At 39.7% G+C, this 19335-nt stretch overlaps 2 protein-coding genes across 2 annotated transcripts in view; both read left to right on the plus strand.

Moving 5' to 3' along the window:
• The window catches only part of LOC111949690 (collagen alpha-3(IV) chain-like), a 50224-nt gene extending 41925 nt beyond the window's left edge, over positions 1 to 8299 (plus strand). Inside the window, exon 8 of the mRNA XM_070433913.1 lies at positions 160 to 8299. Coding sequence (XP_070290014.1) covers positions 160 to 293 — 134 coding nt within the window. The 3' untranslated portion in view covers positions 294 to 8299. The remainder of the gene's footprint in view (positions 1 to 159) is intronic.
• Positions 8300 to 9220: 921 nt separating this feature from the next.
• Positions 9221 to 18920, plus strand: LOC111949944 (somatostatin-2-like). The gene is made up of 2 exons (XM_023967302.2): positions 9221 to 9590; positions 18552 to 18920. The coding sequence occupies exons 1-2, from the start codon at positions 9444 to 9446 to the stop codon at positions 18747 to 18749; spliced, it is 345 nt and encodes a 114-aa protein (XP_023823070.1). The 5' UTR covers positions 9221 to 9443; the 3' UTR covers positions 18750 to 18920.
• Positions 18921 to 19335: the final 415 nt, after the last annotated feature.

Here is a 19335-nt window from a genome sequence, read left to right on the forward strand (position 1 = left end):
TCATGCACATACCGTATATAACTCAAAAACACACACACACACACAGTCTCCGAAGAAGAACCCAATCCCTGCTGTTCTATCCGATAACATAACAACGGTTCCGTCTCCTGGATATGCTGCTTTCTGCCCAATAGAAATACATTGATTATATTTCTCTAGTTTGCCCGCTGTCCAGGTACACTGGGGAGCTGTCAGCCTCGTTTCTCTACCATGCCCTTCTAATTCTGCAACACGGACAGCACGAGCCGCTAAGCCTCCTGCAAAGACTACTCCTACCGGCTGTCCACAGATGAGGCCATGCATCGCTTGGTGTGGCCCTCATCTCTGGTGACTCACTGGAGAGATATTTCAGCAGGTTCTGCTCTAGTATACACTGGTTTGAACAGATTGTCCTAGACATAACACAGGAAGGAACTCCAGTGTCACTCTATAAGTAAATATGGGTCTGCCCTGATAGCTGGGAATCCCCACTCTGCTGGGTAAAATGCCCCTGAGGGGATGTATTGAATTGTAAATTGAATTGAATTACAGTTGCAAAATTCCAGAAACTTTGCCAAAATCCAGAAATCCCGTTTGGAATATTCCTGTAATCAGAAAGGAATTAGCAGGACATCTGGAATCCTCCAACCAAGATTTTTGGAAAACCTGGGAATTTTGAGAAAGTTACTCACTCCACGCTAGCTTGAATTTTGCAACCCTAAATTGAATTGAATTAATGAAAAATGTTGCTGGCTTGACAAGTTTCCTTGTCTGCCCAAGCATGCTCTTCAGAGTCAATGTGATGTATGTTTATTTAAAAAAATGTAACTGCCAAATTATATCAATCAATCATACCGTATTTGCGCTATATGGGCTGGCTCTGTCTTTGTGCTGCCTACTCTTTTGTCATGGTAGGAACTACAGTCTGAGAAAGAGGAACTCCTGTATGGATGAATTAATTCAGTAGTTGAATGGAATGCAAGTACATTTTTACCTGAACAAATGTTTTACCTGATCAGGAAAACCTCAAGGCCAGGAAGAACTCTGGGCCATAGTATAATGGCGGTTCATTAGTAACTGAAAACTATGCTTACTTGCTTATGGCAATGCCATACCAATAGAGAGGTTCGAGGAGTGGGCCAGCAACCGGAAGGTTGCCTGTTTGAATCCCATGTGTGATAGGGGAAAATCTGTTCGAGAGTGGGCCTGAGGGTTGCTGCCTTCAGTGTCCTAGATGCCATCACCTGCGGTTGTACCTGTGAGCAAGACACTTAACCCCTAAACTGCTCAACGGGCACTGCACTAGTAGCTGCCTACTACTCAACCCTCTTCAACCAAGGGCTGGATTCAATTCGTAGTCCTGAAGTTCGGCGTTACAGCGTGATTCAAATTTAAAGGCAATGTCTCCGCTCTAGTGGAGTCTGTATTCACAGTAAATGCTGCATATGTCGGGCTCAATTGGAAATTACCTTTAAATGTTGATTGCCCAATCAATCTGTAACACTTCAGCGTTATGTGTGTATGTGTGTGTGTGTATGTGTGTGTGTGTGTCAGAGTGGTTGGGCACAGCAGAAGACCAATTTCCATTTTGTGCAATCAGTCTGTAAGGCCTCCTGCAGGGACGGGGGCTGGGATAAAAAAAATAATATATATATATACAATGGGGCAAAAAAGTATTTAGTCAGCCACCAATTGTGCAAGTTCTCCCACTTAAAAAGATGAGAGAGGCCTGTAATTTTCATCATAGGTACACTTCAACTATGACAGACAAAATGAGAAAAAGAAATCCAGAAAATCACATTGTAGGATTTTCTATGAATTTATTTGCAAATTATGGTGGAAAATAAGTATTTGGTCAATAACAAAAGTTTATCTCAATACTTTGTTATATACCCTTTGTTGGCAATGACAGAGGTCAAACGTTTTCTGTAAGTCTTCACAAGGTTTTCACACACTGTTGCTGGTATTTTGGCCCATTCCTCCATGCAGATCTCCTCTAGGACAAAACACATATCACAAAAACACATATCACAAAAAGAGAGAGACCACAACACTACATAGAGACTGAAGACAACAACACATCATGGTAGCAACACATGACAACAACACAGTAGAAACACAACATGGCAGCAGCACAACATGGTACAAACATTATTGGGCACAGACAACAGCATAAAGGGCAAGAAGGTGGAGACAACAATTATTTAGACACCTTCCCTTTTCTTAGATTTTGTTACATTACAGCCTTATTCTAAAATGTATTAAATCATTTTTTCCCTCATCAATCTACACACAATACCCCATAATGACAAAGCGAAATCAGTTTTTTTAATTTTTTGGCTAATTTATAAAATGTCAAAAACAGAAATACCTTATTTACATAAGTATTCAGACCCTTTGCTATTATGCATTGGTATTTTATTAGGGATCACCATTAGCTGCTGCCAAGGCACCAGCTACTCTTCCTGAGTTCCAAACACATTAAGACACTTACATTACACATAAAACTAAATATAAAACAGTACATCATATAACACTGTCACACCACCACATATCCACAACACAAAATGTATGACACCACCATACAACAATATTACAAAGTACATGTGTGTAAAGTGTGTGTGCTAGAGCCCATGTGCGTATGCATCAAACACTGAATACCACAAGTGTAGATTTTACCGTGAAGTGCATGGGTCTGTACCCGTGTGTGTGTCTCTTCACAGTCCCTGCTGTTCCATATGATGTATTTTTATCTGTTTTTTAAATATGATTGCATCAGTTACCTGATGTGGAATAGAGATCCATATAGTTATGGCTCTATGTGGTACTGTATGCCTCCCATAGTCTGTTCTGGACTTGGGGATTGTGAAGAGACCTCTGGTGACATGTCTTGTGAGGTATGCATGGGTGTCCGAGCTGTGTGCTAGTAGTTTAAACAGAATGCTCGGCGCATTCAACTTGTCAACAGTTCTTACAAAAACAAGTAGAGATGAAGTCAATCACCCAGTTCTGAGCCAATTGTAATTTTCCTAAGTCCCCCTTTAGTGGCACGACTGTACAGTTGTCCAAGTGCGACATAACTAGGACCTGTAGGACCTGCCTTGTTGATAGTGTTGTTAAAAAGGCAGAGCAGTGCTTTATTGTGGACAGACTTCTCCCCATCTTAGCTACTGTTGTATCAACAAGTTTTGACCATGACAGTTTATAATCCAGGGTTATTCCAAGCAGTTAGTCACCTCAACTTGCTACATTTCCATGTAATTCATTACAATATTTGGTTGAGGTTTATGGTTTAGTGAATGATTTGTCCCAAATACAATGCTTCCATTCTGAAACAAACTGCAGCTCTTTGTTAAGTGTTGCAGTCATTTCACTCGCTGTAGTAGCTGACGTGTATAGTGTTGAGTCATCCGCATACATAGACACACTCGCTTTACTCAAGCCAGTGGTATGTCGTTAGTGAAGATTGAAAAAAGTAAGGCCTCTAGCAGCAGACTATGATCGATAATGTGAAAAGCTGCATTGAAGTCTAACAAAACAGCCCCCACAATATTTTTATCATCAATTTCTCTCAGCCAATCATCAGTCATTTGTGTAACTGCTGCGCTTGTTGAATGTCCTTTCCTATAAGATTGTTGAAAGTATGTTGTCAATTAGTTTCCTGTAAAACAGTGCTTTGCCATTATGGGGTATTGTGTGTAGATTGATGATGTAAAAAAAAACAATTGAATCAATTTTAGAATAAGGCTGTGAACGTAACAAAATGTGTAAAAAGTCAAATGGTCTGAATACTTTCTGAATGCACCGTATGTCCACAATGATTTTCAGAGTTTTGGGTTGCAGGTAATAGAACTGGTAGTGCTAAAGATGACATTCTGTGCTATATCATATGATATCATGTTATATATGTAAAGTGTGTTCACAGCAAACAGGGGCTGGAGCGGAGGGCTCTGGCCAGCCGCTGGCCTCTTTGTGGTCCTGCCTAGAAGAGTTCCGGAAGATTCCCTTCATTGAGTGCCATGGGCGAGGGACTTGCAACTACTACACTAACTCCTACAGCTACTGGCTGGCCTTGTTGGACCCCGAAAACATGTTCAGGTAAAACCAGCACATCGTGAATATTGTCTTCATATAGTAATTCATTATACAGTACACATTTACCCGGTGTTTTCACATTATCCGGTACTCTATTGATGAACTCGTGAGTGCTGTAATATTCATTTGAAAACCATGTCTCAGTTAGTTCCATAATTATATAAAGGGACTTTGTGCCTACAGCTGCAACATCGCAGTAGAGTATTCATCAATGCATTTCTGTAATGTGGTCTGACGTATGCTCACACTTCTTCTTCTGCTTACGCAGTAAACCCAGGCCTCAGACAGTGAAACGAGACTACCAGGGGAGTATAGTCAGTCCCTGTCAGGTCTGTATGAAGCAGTGGCAGTGACTCTAAGAGCTAGAACTGATAGGGAATAAACTGGAGATGCACCTCCCATTATCAGCCACTGTAGGGCAACAGAGAGACTGATTAATTCAATAATGACTAGTGTTTCAATCATGGTGCTTCCAGCGATACCAAAGGATGTCTCAATTTTTACAAGCGCTGATCTTCGTTTCCATGTTTCATCCCCTCCAGTCCTCTCCTCGCCTCACGCTGACGTTTTCAGCAAGGCATAGACAGAAGGAGAGTGCACAAGGAAACTAGGAAAGACTATTGAGACGCAACCCGGTAGTGGCCTCTGCTTAATCTGACGTTTTGTTCTCAGTTTTACTGTTTGTTTGTTTGTATTTTGTTTTTATTATTAAATGACTGGACTGTTTTATGGCGGATGGTCAGTGTGATCCAGGACTAGATTCAATCAGTTCAGCGTTAAGCCGTGATAACCGACAGCTGCAGAGCATAATCATGCGTTGGAGCCGATGGCGCTGTCGAATAATTTTTTTTCTTCATATATGTCAAACAGTTAATATGTTGACACATTTGCTAGAAAATCAGAGATCTTAGGTTTGAGCCTTGGTTTGGGACGATTCAGGAGGAAGTGGTTCTCGCTAAGCAAGCATTGTGACGTCCGAAAACAGTGGTGCCATGACCCTGATGAGCAGTTGGGCTCGGGTCAACATCCGGGATCACTTGCTTTGAAGCGAGTTTAGAAGGGTTGAGTGTAACAGAGTGAATCACATACCGTAAGCTCACTCCACAGCTAGCGTGAAATGTATCCAAAGGAGCAATTGAATTAGATATTTTTCAATAGCTCCAAAAGAAAATGGTTGGTATGTCAAGGAAGGCGGTCACGTGTGTTATAGCAAGGCAGAGGTCCTAGGTTCGAGCCTCAGTGTGAGCCCGAATCAGGCGGAAGTGTTTCTCGCTAGCAGGCAGGCTGACCTCTGACCTCTGTAACATAGCCTATAATTACATAGCCTATAATGACACTCAAAAATCATTAAACAAAATAATAAGGATTTATATCAGCCTAATCGAGGTCTGGATTCTCATATTCCCGTGTTTGAAATTGTAACACTGCATGGGATTTCTACTAATGCGACTTGGTGTATATAGCCAGGAGTAGCTTGTGGATTTTACATCTCCAATGCAGTTACACCTCTGACACCGCCCTAAACAAAATAAATGGTATGCTATGCAGTTGTTGGTTATCGCGGGTTAATGCTGAACTGATTGAATCTAGGACTCAGTCTTTTTGATACATTTGAATGGAAAGTTAACTGCCTGACAAAGTGCCTGACTGCCTGATGACTCTTGTTGGATGCTATGTAATAAGGAGAGGGAGGAATGCTCTTCACACTGAACAAAAAAAACTGTCTGACTCAAAAGTCTAAAATAATACTAAATGTATTGTGCAAAAGTTAAAAATGCACACACAAAAAAACTGATCTAAAATAATGCAAAATCAAATGGTGCAAAAGTGAAACATGCTTTTAAAAAGAGTGATCATGTTTTGGACCTTTCACCCTCACATTTTGTCAAATAAAAATAGGAATTTCCCACTGAATCCAGAGATGCTTTGCAGTCTGCATGGCCTCTCCTCCTTACTGCTACTGCTGCTCTATTACCTACTGAACTAATTTTGCCTGGGCAGGAACACATTTTTCTCATTACTGGATACACATTTGAATGAAAAGTTAAGATTGAATTCCACCACTTTTAAAACCTCATATTCATTATCTCCAGCACCATACCAGTCTACATACTGTATGTGCAAATGGTCTGTAGTTAAAAAGATAAGAAGAAACAGTCCTAAGAATGCGCCACATGATGTCATCAACATTAAAACTGAAAATGGTGCTGGAGATAAAGAATACAAGTTTAAAAAGTGGTGGAATTCCACTTTAACTGCCTGTCTAGTTACCTGATGGCCTGTCTGTTTGTTGGATGTTATGTTGTCTATTGTGTGCTATGAGTATGATAGCAATCTGGTAGAAGATTGGTACCTTCTTGGGAGTACCTCAGTTACAGATCAGCTGTTAATGCCAGACAGCTGAACTGGGATCAGTTTTGTTATCAGCGATGGAGTTTGGAGGGAAAAGCGTGAACATTTCACTTAAAGTCAGTGAGTGTAATGCATTATGATGCATTAATAATGCACTGCCTTTAAAATGTATGATACCCTTACAATATCTTTGTAGCATCTCAGAGTGATCCTGAGTTATTAACAATCTGTTTGAGTCACATAGAAAGATTTTACAGATTTGTGTGTATAAAAGATTGAGAGCCAATACATGCTTATAACAAGTCATAATGCATTATACAGACATAAGTAAAGTGTTACCAAAAAAAGAATTTAGCAAAGAAACATGTCGTTCATATCACAAAATGTATTTTCATTCGAATGTCTTAGTAACTTTATCTTAGATTTGGAAACACTGTAGTTGGTTGAATACTGCTGTATACCCACAATGGACATATAGCAATTATGTTGTAATAATCCCTTTGTCAGGGAGATATTGAATAATATGATTAAGCATTTGTTAACATGCTCTCACCTTGGCCCTTTAAAAAGATTGAGCTTAAGTGTAGTATTTATATGGAGAGATACAGTTATCATGATTTCACTGTCCATTGGCGTGTTGCGTAATCTTCAATTTTGACTCTTTCTATGTATTCTTTCCAATGGAACCATGGCCACTGTGTTGATCACATTTAATACCAAAGTGAGTAGGCTATGCATTTCCCTTTTATCTGTACAATAATATCACCTTGGTTTCCTTGTAGCTTTCCATTGTTGTGCCTTGCCTCCAGCCTTGTAACTGACATAGTGTACCAAGTGCTTCCTTGCTTTTCAAACTAAATATTGTACTGTACTTGACACAAACCAAAGCTATTCAGAGAAATACCCAGAAAAGTGTTGTCTTGATGAATTAGTGGACACTGTTGCACTCTTTTGTATAACCTATGTACTTCATTAACATTGTGTTCCGATGCTAATTTCTGTGTGGTGAATGTCAGCCTTGAGTTGAATGGTTTTCTGTTCCAGGAGGTGCTAAATTAACGCAAAAGTAAAGGAATTACTTAACTTTCTGCCATCCTACTGTGTATACCATCTACTGTATCATCTTAATTTATCTCAGCCAGAAGCATAGGGGTATGATAACTTAAACTGCCATGTATAACTGCCCATGGAAATTAACTCGAAGGTCGCTCTTGTTATTCTGTATTGCAAGCAGCAGCCACATTTATTAAACAAATAAGGGTCTGAAGCATTGCATGCCCAATGTTTTCCCCTCAATGGTTCTAATGACCCGAAACAGTTCAGAATGGAATCTGTCCGGGTTCATCACACCTGTCTGTGTGTTTATGTGCATGCTTGCGTGCTGTGGTGGAAATTATTTCTATCTAGCACCAGCGACATGTGAAAGACAAGCCTGACTTCTCCCCTCTCTGGGTACCAGGTGACTGAGCCCCAGCTGAGGGAGGAAGTCCAACTGCCAACACCAGAGTCCAAAGGGATACATTCTAATCACAAGCATATCACATAAGCATATTATGCAGATAAGACATCTTAATTATCTATGTTACCTAACTAATTCTGATTATTCCGCCACAGTGCGAGCGTGCGTGTGTGTGTGTGTGCGTGCATGCGCGTCCGATGCAAATGTTCTGTGCCATTGAAATGCTGCAACCCATAAATGTAATTTACATATCCTTTTAACAAGCCTCACGCTCTGCTATACCATTAATCATACAGCTGTACAGTTCGTCTGTAATTTCCAAGCTCAATAGTGTAGTTGTAACACAGTTAGAGAAATGTAAGTAGGCATGACAATATTTAATTGTAATAAATGAGTGTTCATTTTTCCCTGCTAGTTTATATTGTTGACATTCAGAGTTTTTATGAAGAAGTATACTATTGTGTTTTTATCCTGATCAAAATTGCAATAATGTCATCCACCAGCTGCAATTAAGCCTGGGGATGAGGGTTAAAATTGCATTGACAACGTCCGGCAAAGCTTATTGTAGTTTATATCTGTAATCCATGGCCACAGGGGAGCAGTGAAGAGCTACAGTAAAATGTTACACAGTAGCAATATCTACAGTATGATGCAGCCTTTTGTGCAAATAAGCAGATATTTCAGCGTAAACTGAAATAACTCTTATAGAAAAATTTGTATCCTATTAATTCGATTGAGTCTGTGGTATCAAACATCTGGTTTCATTCCAAGACATTCCATGTAATGCTGTCTGAGGGATATCAGACAGACAGCACTCAGTCTATAAATCCTTTCAGAATAGGCCTTTTACAATCACACTTCAACAAATACATATCCACAATACAGTATGCAAGTGCAACGGTATGGTTTATACCATTTTTACCTCGTAATTCTCGGAAACTGTGTTAACCATTGCAAACTAAATGTATAATGTTGATATTGTATGTAAACAAAGCCTAATCAGTTGATCCCACGATGGCAATATGTGTTGGTAATTAACCCACCAAAAATCTGTTAGAGGAATCTTTTGTTTGGCAGTCTTCCGTGACGTCATCACTTAAGTTCAATATTTTAAAGTTAAGTGATGACTCCTGCTTCCTGTTTATAAAGGCTTTTATGAAGCAGACATTTTCTGGTTGTATTTGACTTAGATTAGCCGTGTGTGCTAAATCCATATTGGCTAACTGTTTTATTGTCGCGCCTCCATATTAAATCAATACGTCTCAGAGGAGCTGCCTTTGTGACGAAAAGAAAGCAGCCAGTGCTTCTAAGTGGTTTACAACACTGAATTCCATCATCGCCGGGCAGCCCCCCACGCCCTGACAGGCCACTTGTCACTCAACCCAGGAAGCAGAGTGATGAGCTGAGAGGGCGAGCTCTTTATAAGAGCCCCACAGAACTCCCATCAACAGAACCAGGCCTGCTCCCTACCGACTGATCCAGATCCAGCATAGCCCGGTCCAGCTCAGCTCGTCTCACCGCGTCTCATCCCTGCAAACAAAACCCAGCTCTGTTGGAGATGAAGGTCTGCCGAATCCACTGTGCCCTGGCCCTGCTGGGTTTGGCCCTGGCCATTTGCAGCCAAGGAGCCGCCTCGCAGCCCGACCTGGACCTCCGCAGCCGCAGACTCCTTCAGAGGGCCCGTGCCGCTAGCATTGCCACACAGGTAAGCAGCCTTCGACACTGGCACACACCACAGGCAGCTGGTGGCACCTTAATTGGGTAGAACAGGCTCATAGTAATGTCTGCAATGGCATTACTCCATTCCAGCCATTATTATGAGCTGTCCTCCCCTCAGCTGCCTCCTATGGCATACACATACCAAACAAAGGGTGGTTCAGAAGAAGGAAGAGGTCCACATAGGAAAGAATAGGGCAGTTAAGTTATTGCTCTCAAAGGATTACACTATTCAATTACAATTCTACGAGTACCTCTATACTGCACACAGGTGAGATGCCAATGGCATGGACACACAGATAACATGCACTGTTCGTGTCATGACACGAGAACATGAATACAGTAGAGTACAACTCTCATAACGATTCCGGAACACCACTATTGACACTATGAGAACATAATGTGTCGTTAGTAAAACAGGTACAGCATAGTCCACACTGTGACTCACATAGAGTACAGTGCCCTTTGCTTCACAGTGAAACAGACTTACACACCAAACCGCAATGGAATTCAGTTAAACGGTCTGTGGTCAGGTTATCACATACTCACTACAGCTGACAGGTCTGCTCTTTAATTAGGCAACATTAGTAACAGCAGTGACTACTGCAGGTAAATTCTAATCTGGACTTTGAAGCCAGTTCCACTGTTGATTTTCATTATTCCCCTCGAATCAAAGCGTGATTTAGACCTCGGACACCAGGTGAATGCAATTAATTATCAGGTTGAAAACCAGCAGTATTCCGGACCTCCAAACTCAGATTTGATTACTCCTGGACTACAATGAATAATTTCAGTTGTCAAGCCAAAACATGCAAGTGTGAACTGGGCCTGATAGTTGTATACAGTATCAGAGCTGTTTTAGTCATATAGTGTTTTCTAAAAAAAATTGTTGAATACAGTATTTGGAACATTTTGGTTACGGTCATTGTTGGTGGACAGAGTCAACACAGACAGTCACTCTCTAGCAGGACTCACTTTGCATAAACTGGTTGAATCAATGTTGTTTCAACGTAATTTGTCAACGTCTTGTGATGTGGACTCTATATGGAAAATACATTTGATTGGAGAAAAATCAACACAAACTGTTGTTTTGAGGGTGACATTTCAACCACAGGATTATGTCATCATGGTAACCAAATTTCAACATAGACAATCCTTGTATAAAATATTTTGAATTTGTACCTTTAAAACAATGTCATATCTTCAATGTTTTATCCACTATCAGAAGGAAAAAAAACAATAGGCTGGGCAACACCTCCTACTGGAGAATTGATTTAACTACAGTTACATTTTGGTCTCCCATTCAGGGTTTTAACCAAGCCCAGTCCTGCATAGCTATGATATTTGTCACATTATTACCAATATGCTATCATGAGAGAGATTGTTGAGAGATCTCCACAGAAAAACTAAATAGATTCACTGTTACTATCGAAGTCATCACAAAGATACTTTTAACAGAGCAAATGAAATGTGACCATACTTTATCACTCATATATCATCAAGGACGCTATTTAGGCCTATATTTGCAAAGTCATCAACAGCTATTGTTTAAATTCAATCTAGAATTCAACTTAATATAGACGATATATGGGCCTACGGTTTTAATCTCTGGTTGGTTTCAAATGTAATGATATTTAGTGATAATGAATTGTGTTTTGTTGTCAGTTCAACCAAATATCAACATTAGAAGGAGATGAATCTCCTGCTTGGATAGTTCAATATGTGCCATGCATATCAACAGTAAAGAATAGGAGTAAATCAAATCAAACTTGATTTAAAGTGCTTTAAAGTTTGATTTGATTTAGTCATATTCTTTAACTTTTTGGTCGAGATGGAGACGTGAATCTAACGTATCAATTATTCATTTGTAGAAAACTGGAAAGAAAGCAGTGGCATAGATGGAACTATCCAAGCAGAATATAAACTCCTTCAAATGTTGATATTTGGTTGGGTTGACAACCAAACATTTAAAAATATATATATTTAACTAGGCAAGTCAGTTAAGAACAAATTTCCCAATTTACAATGATGGCCTACCGGGGAACAGTGGGTTAACTGCCTTGTTCAGGGGCAGAACGACATATTTTTACCTTGTCAGCTCAGGGATTCGATCCAGCAAACTTTCGGTTACTGGCCAACGCTCTAACCACTAGGCTACCTGCTGCCCCATAACATAATTCAATATCACTTTTGAAATACAATAAATAGCCTATTAACTTGTCGACAATTTAACAAATGATATGTTGGATACACGTCTCCAATTTAAAGAATGTGATTAAGCCAGTGGCTCAGATCTCCTTTAAATTGTATTTTGTTGCATTATCAAGCAAACACAATTCAGTATTACTTTTGTAATGCAGTGAATAGTCTAAAGTTAAGGTTATTTTACAAACTAATGTAACATTTAACCTTAAAATGAGCAACACATCCATGGCCACATTTTGAGCTTACTGTAGCTATCAATGTCTATGTTATCATATAAAGCATGCATGTTCAAGATAGCATGTATATGTCTTCGCAGTTCTGTGGAGATTTGGCTGTAAGAAGTGCTGTAATAATCTGCGCAGAATCTCGGAACGGCATTTATCACTTACTTGCACCATGTAATTTTTATGTAATCTCAACTGCAATCCAGGAAATGTGGTTCTGCTAATAGATAAAGCAGTGATTAATCTAATATATAAATTAACACCATTTCTGACATTCTATTACCATTTTAACTATGCTGTGCTTTTAAATGGTTGAAAACACAGTGATTTAGGTGACAACTAAATTTAGGTGACAACTGAACCAAAAACCAGACATTGTTTTTCCATTGGAATTTGGTTGTGCTTTTAGATGGTTGAAAATTGGAAATTCAACAACTGTTTATTATTTTTGAGTGGGTGAATATAGCTTGTAATAAGGGTTGGGGAGTAACGGATACATGTAATCCGTTACATTTAAGGGATTACAAAAAAAACGGTAACAAAAAAAACGGTAACAAAAAAAACGGTAACTGTAATCCGTTACATTACCAGCAGAATATATTGTAATCAGATTACATATACTTTTGAAAAACTAGATGATTACTTCGAGGATTACTTTTAAATTTAGAAGAAAAAAAATGCTAAAAAAAAAATTGGTACACTTCTCTGTTTTCTCAATGACCTTCAAATCAGCATTGAAAAAAGGTGCAAGTTACGTTTGTTCCACAAGTCAGAGACCACTATGATGACACACCAAATGCGTTTGATGGATCGCGGGAAAAGAGCAGGCATAGGCTTTTGTAGGCTATAGTCCAAGCTATGTCTTCCAATGGTGCGACTGCTGTCAGCATCCAAAGATTATCCAACTTGAATAAATGCTTGTTAAATATATACATTGATTCTTGAAGAATATAACTTATAAATGCCTCATGAGCTTAATTCAACCCAAAATATAAGCTTGTTTTTCTCCAATGTTTGTAAACATTGTAAATGTAAACAAACACTGTATAGCCTCATAACATGGTTAAAACAATCATGTTGATATCATGGATGGTCAGTCCTTGCATCCATAGCTCTGTCTTTTAATCTGAGAGTGGTTACATTTCTCCAGGCCCATCCCTCAGCTTTTTACCAAAACAGACATTTTGACTGTTTTGCTATTGTTGCATCTGTGGATTTGCCCTTTAAACAGCTGCATGTTATCAAGATATCAAAGTGTCACCAACAAAAAGGTAAACAGTAGGCCTATAGCAAATGCAACATATGGCATTCATTTTTCACATGTAAATAGCACTTTTCAGTGCTCAAAGCATGCCATTCCATGAGTGCAACTCAAATCAATGAGCCCAATCAGTCCTCCATGACAACAAAATCATAAACAACAGAGTAGGGCTGGATAATAAATCCTTAGTTTAGGGTTTATGCTCAGGTAAAACAAGGCAAAGTAACCTACCCAACCCTGATTGTAAATCTCATTGATCCCCGTCTCAACCAAACATTACCCAATTATCCAAGTTGAAATGAAGTGATTTGCCCAGTGTGGAGTTTGTTTTTCATAATTCATTCTGTGTCATATACACATCTTTCTGCCACAGATTCAGATGTGCATGGAGGAATCGGACTGTGAAAATGCAGTTGTTACATGTAATAGGGGTGTGAACTCCAATAGATCACCGATATTTCTCAAGAAGGAGATTTCCATCATTCCCTCCTATGACCGACAATCACGTCTGTCTGAGTGACACTTTCTCATACAAATGACTCACTAGTTAGTCATGCACAGCTCACTCTGACAGTACATATTGCAGCACCTCATCTGCAAAGTTTCTCATTTTACAAACCAAATGTTTTCTACCAAACATGAAAATGTATTTGTATGCATGGAAAACAAATATTCTCCTCCTATCAGATTTGGAGAGCATTTACGCACAAAATATATAGATGAATACAAAATATAATACTTTGATTCATCCTGAAAGAATTCATCTTCAAGTTCAATTCATGAAATATTGGAAGGTGGAAAAAAGGGGTTGAACAATAGTCCTGTAAATCGACCCTAATTCTCACTAATCATGGAACTGTATGACAGCGGTCCAGTCGTCGAGAAACATGTGCCAGGCTCCAGGTTTAGCCTGCTACATGTAGTCTGAGTTCCATAATGATTCAAATAGGCTACATCCCAAATTGTTGCCCAACGTTAGCCTGAACTAATATCACTGAACACTGAACTAATATCATTTCAGTAGTCCTCTATTATGATTTAAAAAATATATATCTTGCATAGCTCATATATGTATTTGTTGTAGGTCCTAGGATACAACAATGAATAATGTGGAACAAATAAATACCATCAATGGATACTTTACAACTTACAATAATAAACACCTTGTGAAACAGCTGTGAAAACCAACCTGGCAATATTTAAGATTTTAATACATAAAATTTGATTGTTTTTGGTACAGTTGTGTCATTAATTTATTTTCACAGATTTTTTTGTGCACTCACATGGCAGTCATAGACTAAAATACTGAATTCTGGTGTGTGGAATTTTGCCTGTCAACAGGCAGACTCAGAAGGGGGACTTGAAAAGGGGGACTTGAAAAGTCCAGGCACTGCTGCTCTCTTTGTTCTGAGTGTTTGCAGTGCTAGTGTTTTTAGTTAATCTGTGTATCTCACATATTATGTGTCCAGTATGATAGAGCAAGACAACTTTTTTAGCAGATTAAAAAATATATATATATTTAACCTTTATTTAACCAGGTAGGCCAGTTGCGAACAAGTTATCATTTACTGCCACCTGGCCAAGATAAAGCAAAGCAGTTCGACAAAAACAACAACACAGAGTTACACATGGAATAAACAAACGTACAGTCAATAACACAATAGAAAAATATATATACAGTGTGTACAAATGTAGTACGATTAGGGAGGTAAGGCAATAAATAGGTTATAGTGGCGAAATAATTATAATTTAGCAGATAATGACAACATGACAACAACAGTAGCTGTAGATGATGTAATGTAAAGTTGGAGGGTGGTTGGTAGTGGAGGACATCAGGTGGATCCAGGTCTGGGTGTTGGGCAGAACCACTAGGTCCTGGAGAACAAGTAATGGAGGACATCAGGTGGATCCAGGTCTGGGTGTTGGGCAGAACCACTAGGTCCTGGAGAACAGGTAATGGAGGACATCAGGTGGATCCAGGTCTGGGTGTTGGGCAGAACCACTAGGTCCTGGAGAACAGGTAATGGAGGACATCAGGTGGATCCACGTCTGGGTTAGGCAGATACCCAGACATTAACGGAAAAGGGTAGGAGACAGAGACGTAAACAAGAAAACACACAGGTTACACTTTACTGTGAGAAAATTTGATGGATTAGTGCAGTGTTATAAAATAAATTAACAGCAGGCAATCATTTTTACCTGGTCAAAAACCTCCACATCCTTCTCAGTCCGTGCCTGAAGGTAGTACTCGAAGGCGTTCTGATCTGGTTTGACAACTTCCACCACATCAGGTGGGGTTTCCGTGATCTGAAAGTACGTTATACAAAAATAGCAATAGATAAACAACAACACTAAGTCAATAAAAAATTTGAAAGACTACAGTATATGCAATAATTGCATATACAATTGCTTTGTTTACCTCAGTCAACAGCTGCGGCTCCCGTCCGTACTCGGCCTGAATGCTGTTGTGTGCAAAGAGAATTCCCTTCATGTTGTTCTCCCACTCTTCCTGGTACCAATCAAGGGACTTGCCCATGGCAGACTTGAGGGTCTGGTTGGTCCATTCACCAAACCTGGAGGAGGGGGTAGGAAAGCGATATCTACTGACAATGTAAGATATTGAAATATGTCTGATTATGTACCATGGAAAAACAAAAACAAATTGTAAAAAATAAATAAAGTAAAACCTATAACATCCGTACCTTGTTCCAGCATTCATGACCTCGGTCACTCAAGATGACCTCAGGAGAACTGTGGGTGTTGAAGATGTCCATCATCGCCTTGGAGGTGGCCACGCTAGTCTCGTCCTTGATGGGTATCATAAAAAATTTAAATCTATTTTTGGTTCCAAGCACCCTTTTTAATGGGTTACTGAAGGGAATTTAGAGTTAAGCACGTACTCTTCCTTTACTGACCTTAGTGGGTATTGCTTCCACCCACTTGGTAAAGTGATCGGTCTCCGTCAGACACCAGCTGTTGCCATTCCTGGATTTCGTGAAGGGTCCGATGAGGTCCACCTCTAACATTTAAAGTGTTACAGAGAAGTTGACTTCATTCTTACCCATATCTGTGTCATACAGTCTGCAGATTTTCATATTTGTAAGGATACTGACACACACACACACATATTCTATAATACTCTGCTGTGGTCAAATAAAGAAACCATTACAAAACAACTTATCAGGGCAAAATTTTATTTGAGACACTTACCGATCATGTGCCATGGTGAAACAACTTTGATGGGCTTCAACTCCGGCGCCACATTCTTCGTCCTCTCAAACTTCTGTCATGCTAGACAAGGTACTGACCTTTAAGCAAAAAGTGACAAATTGAAACGTGTGCTCTCTGATATGACATTATTTGAAATCATAATAATTTCAGATATAATAGAATGTGATTGATAAACAAAAGTTTATTTCACTTGCCCAGCTGTCCACCTCCTTGACAATTCCCCATCAGAAGAAGCTTAGGTTGATTTTGGCATTCATGCACTTCACTCCGAAATGTCCAGCATGCATCTCTGTCAGTACAGGCTTCCTTCTCTTGTTTAGTAAAAATCACCCTCCTGTGTGGCTGGCCATCCTTCCCCTGTAGGTAGATATGATTGCCTAACAAGTTGGAAGAGAAGAGTTGTTGAAATACTCACGTCTAAGTATATTTGCACTGCTGTCTTTCTCTCTCTGTTTCTCTCTCCATCTCGATTTCTGTCTGTATTCCACTCTCTTCTCACCTCTCTCCCTCTCTCACTTTCGTCCTTTCTTTCTCCCCCCCTCTTTGTGTCTGTGTAGCGAAGACACCTAGTTTACACCTATCCATTTGATTGATCAGGTTTAACTTAGCTAGTCACCTCAATATGACAGACATATAATTTTATCAGTGAAGGCTGCTAAGGGGAGGACGGCTCATAATAATGGCTGGAATGGAGTCAATTGAATGGTATCAACCACATGTGTTTGATACCATTCCATGTACTCCATTCCAAACATTATTATGAGCCGTCCTCCCCTCAGCAGCCTCCACTGATCTAGTTATGTGTTTGTCATATGGAGGTGTCTATTGCAAGCTACATACACACAGAAAGCTGCTATAACTGTTACAGTAGCTAGCTAACGTTAGCTAAATACAACTGTCTGGCTAGCTGGCTTGCTGACTAGGCAGGCTGAGGTGTATAAGTACAGTAGCTAGCAACAACAATCTATAAAAACAGCTTAAATAATTTATTCCTATTTAACAATATGTAGTTAAGACAAATAAATCGTAAAGAAAGGGTTCTCTCTCCAGTCTTTTCGGTCCTCTGAAGCAGCAGGTAGTCACCATCAAAAACACCATCCTTGGAGAGCAATTCTGAGGTAATCATTTTGCGCGGACTGAGAGAGCGTTTATGCGGCGAAATAGAACTAGAACTGCCTGCGGCCTCCTATGAGGTAAAATAGAGCCAAGCAACCAGCATAGCAACAGATGCTTTGGTTCATTACGTGATTCGGTCAGAATGTTGCAAGTTCTAGCAACAGCCTTAGCAACAGAAGCTAGAACTCATCGAATCCCATTGTGACGTAAAGGGGGACACTATTTGCCCGGGGGACACTATTTGGCATGACAGGCCGCAATACATGTCATGTTGATATGATTGACATTTTTCTTCCATATGGCTGGTTTCACATTCGTCCCCTGGGATCATAAGGAAACAATTGCTCTGTGTATTTACAATCCCCTTCGCCAGAGGATTACTCATTTACCTTGCTCTTATCAATAGCTCTTATCCATTTATAAATTATAGTGCATGGAGAATGCTGTTATTTCTATTGGAAAGTAAGTAGATGCTTTTCCCACTTGGAACCGGCAGGTTCGCTCTATCTTATCTATGGTCTCCTTATCTGTATACACACCTCCGCCACACTTTCATTTCTTAGCTTTCCACTCTGAATGAATAGCAGGTGAATAGCATGCTATTCTCATGCTTAAATTTAAGGTCAGAATACTCATAGAGAGAAAAGTTGAATTAAGAATTGAATTAAGTTCCATTTACGCGTGCTTAACTCAGGTTGGATTCTGGAACATAATGAGACATGGAAATGAACACTGCCTTAATGTGGTGGTGATCACATTTGTGTGTGTCTGTGTGTGTATGTGCGTGCACATGCGGTTGCTTGTGTATGACATGTGTAGGTTTCTGTTTGCTTTTGTTGATATGGGCTTCTGCTGGTGTGTGTATATGTGTGTTTATATTCTCCCAAAGTACGTGTGTCTTTCCTGCATGTAGGAGTGGAGTAAGCGAGTGATGGAGGACATTCTATCCGAACTGTCCTTGCCTGAGGTGGAGGCCCAGAAAAGTGAGGGGTCCACGGCTGAGGCCAAAGAGGATCTGGAGCGCTCAGTGGACAACTCCAACAACCTGCCCCCCCGCGAGCGCAAAGCTGGCTGCAAGAACTTCTACTGGAAGGGCTTCACTTCTTGCTGAGGGAAGAAAAGTCTGACCACCTTATGACACGATGCTGCCAATCACATCACACCGCCAACCTGCATCTGACTAATGCAGCCAATCAACAGCTAGCTGTGCCTGATGACAATTCTTGAAATCAACAGAATGATGTACCTGTCAAATTTATGAAATAAAGAGAAAATCATTTTATTTCAGTGGGTCAATTATTTGATTCAATACATTTTGTATAACCAAAGCAAAGACTTCCCTTTATTAATTTATGCATAGATTACCCTTTATTAATTTATGCACATATTAAATCTAGTACTGGCTGATGTAACACTCAAATACAATCAAACACTCACAGTGACACTAGGCTAGTGAGTGGCCAATCCTCAAAAAGGGCTTCAGTTTTTGAGATACCCCTACCTGTAGGACAAAACACAACCAAGTTTTTTCACATCTTTAATGTCTCTCATTTATGAAATGGATAATTATGAAAAACAACTTTACTGCAAAAGTAGTAAAATGTATAGATATTGTGTCACACCCCGTAAACACAAAATATGCAGAATAATGCCTGGCTGGAGGAGGTTGGGCTACAAATTTGCTCTCATTCTGTGTT

This window comes from Salvelinus sp. IW2-2015, linkage group LG22, assembly GCF_002910315.2.
Source record: "Salvelinus sp. IW2-2015 linkage group LG22, ASM291031v2, whole genome shotgun sequence".
In the NCBI taxonomy this organism is placed as follows: Eukaryota; Metazoa; Chordata; class Actinopteri; order Salmoniformes; family Salmonidae; genus Salvelinus; species Salvelinus sp. IW2-2015.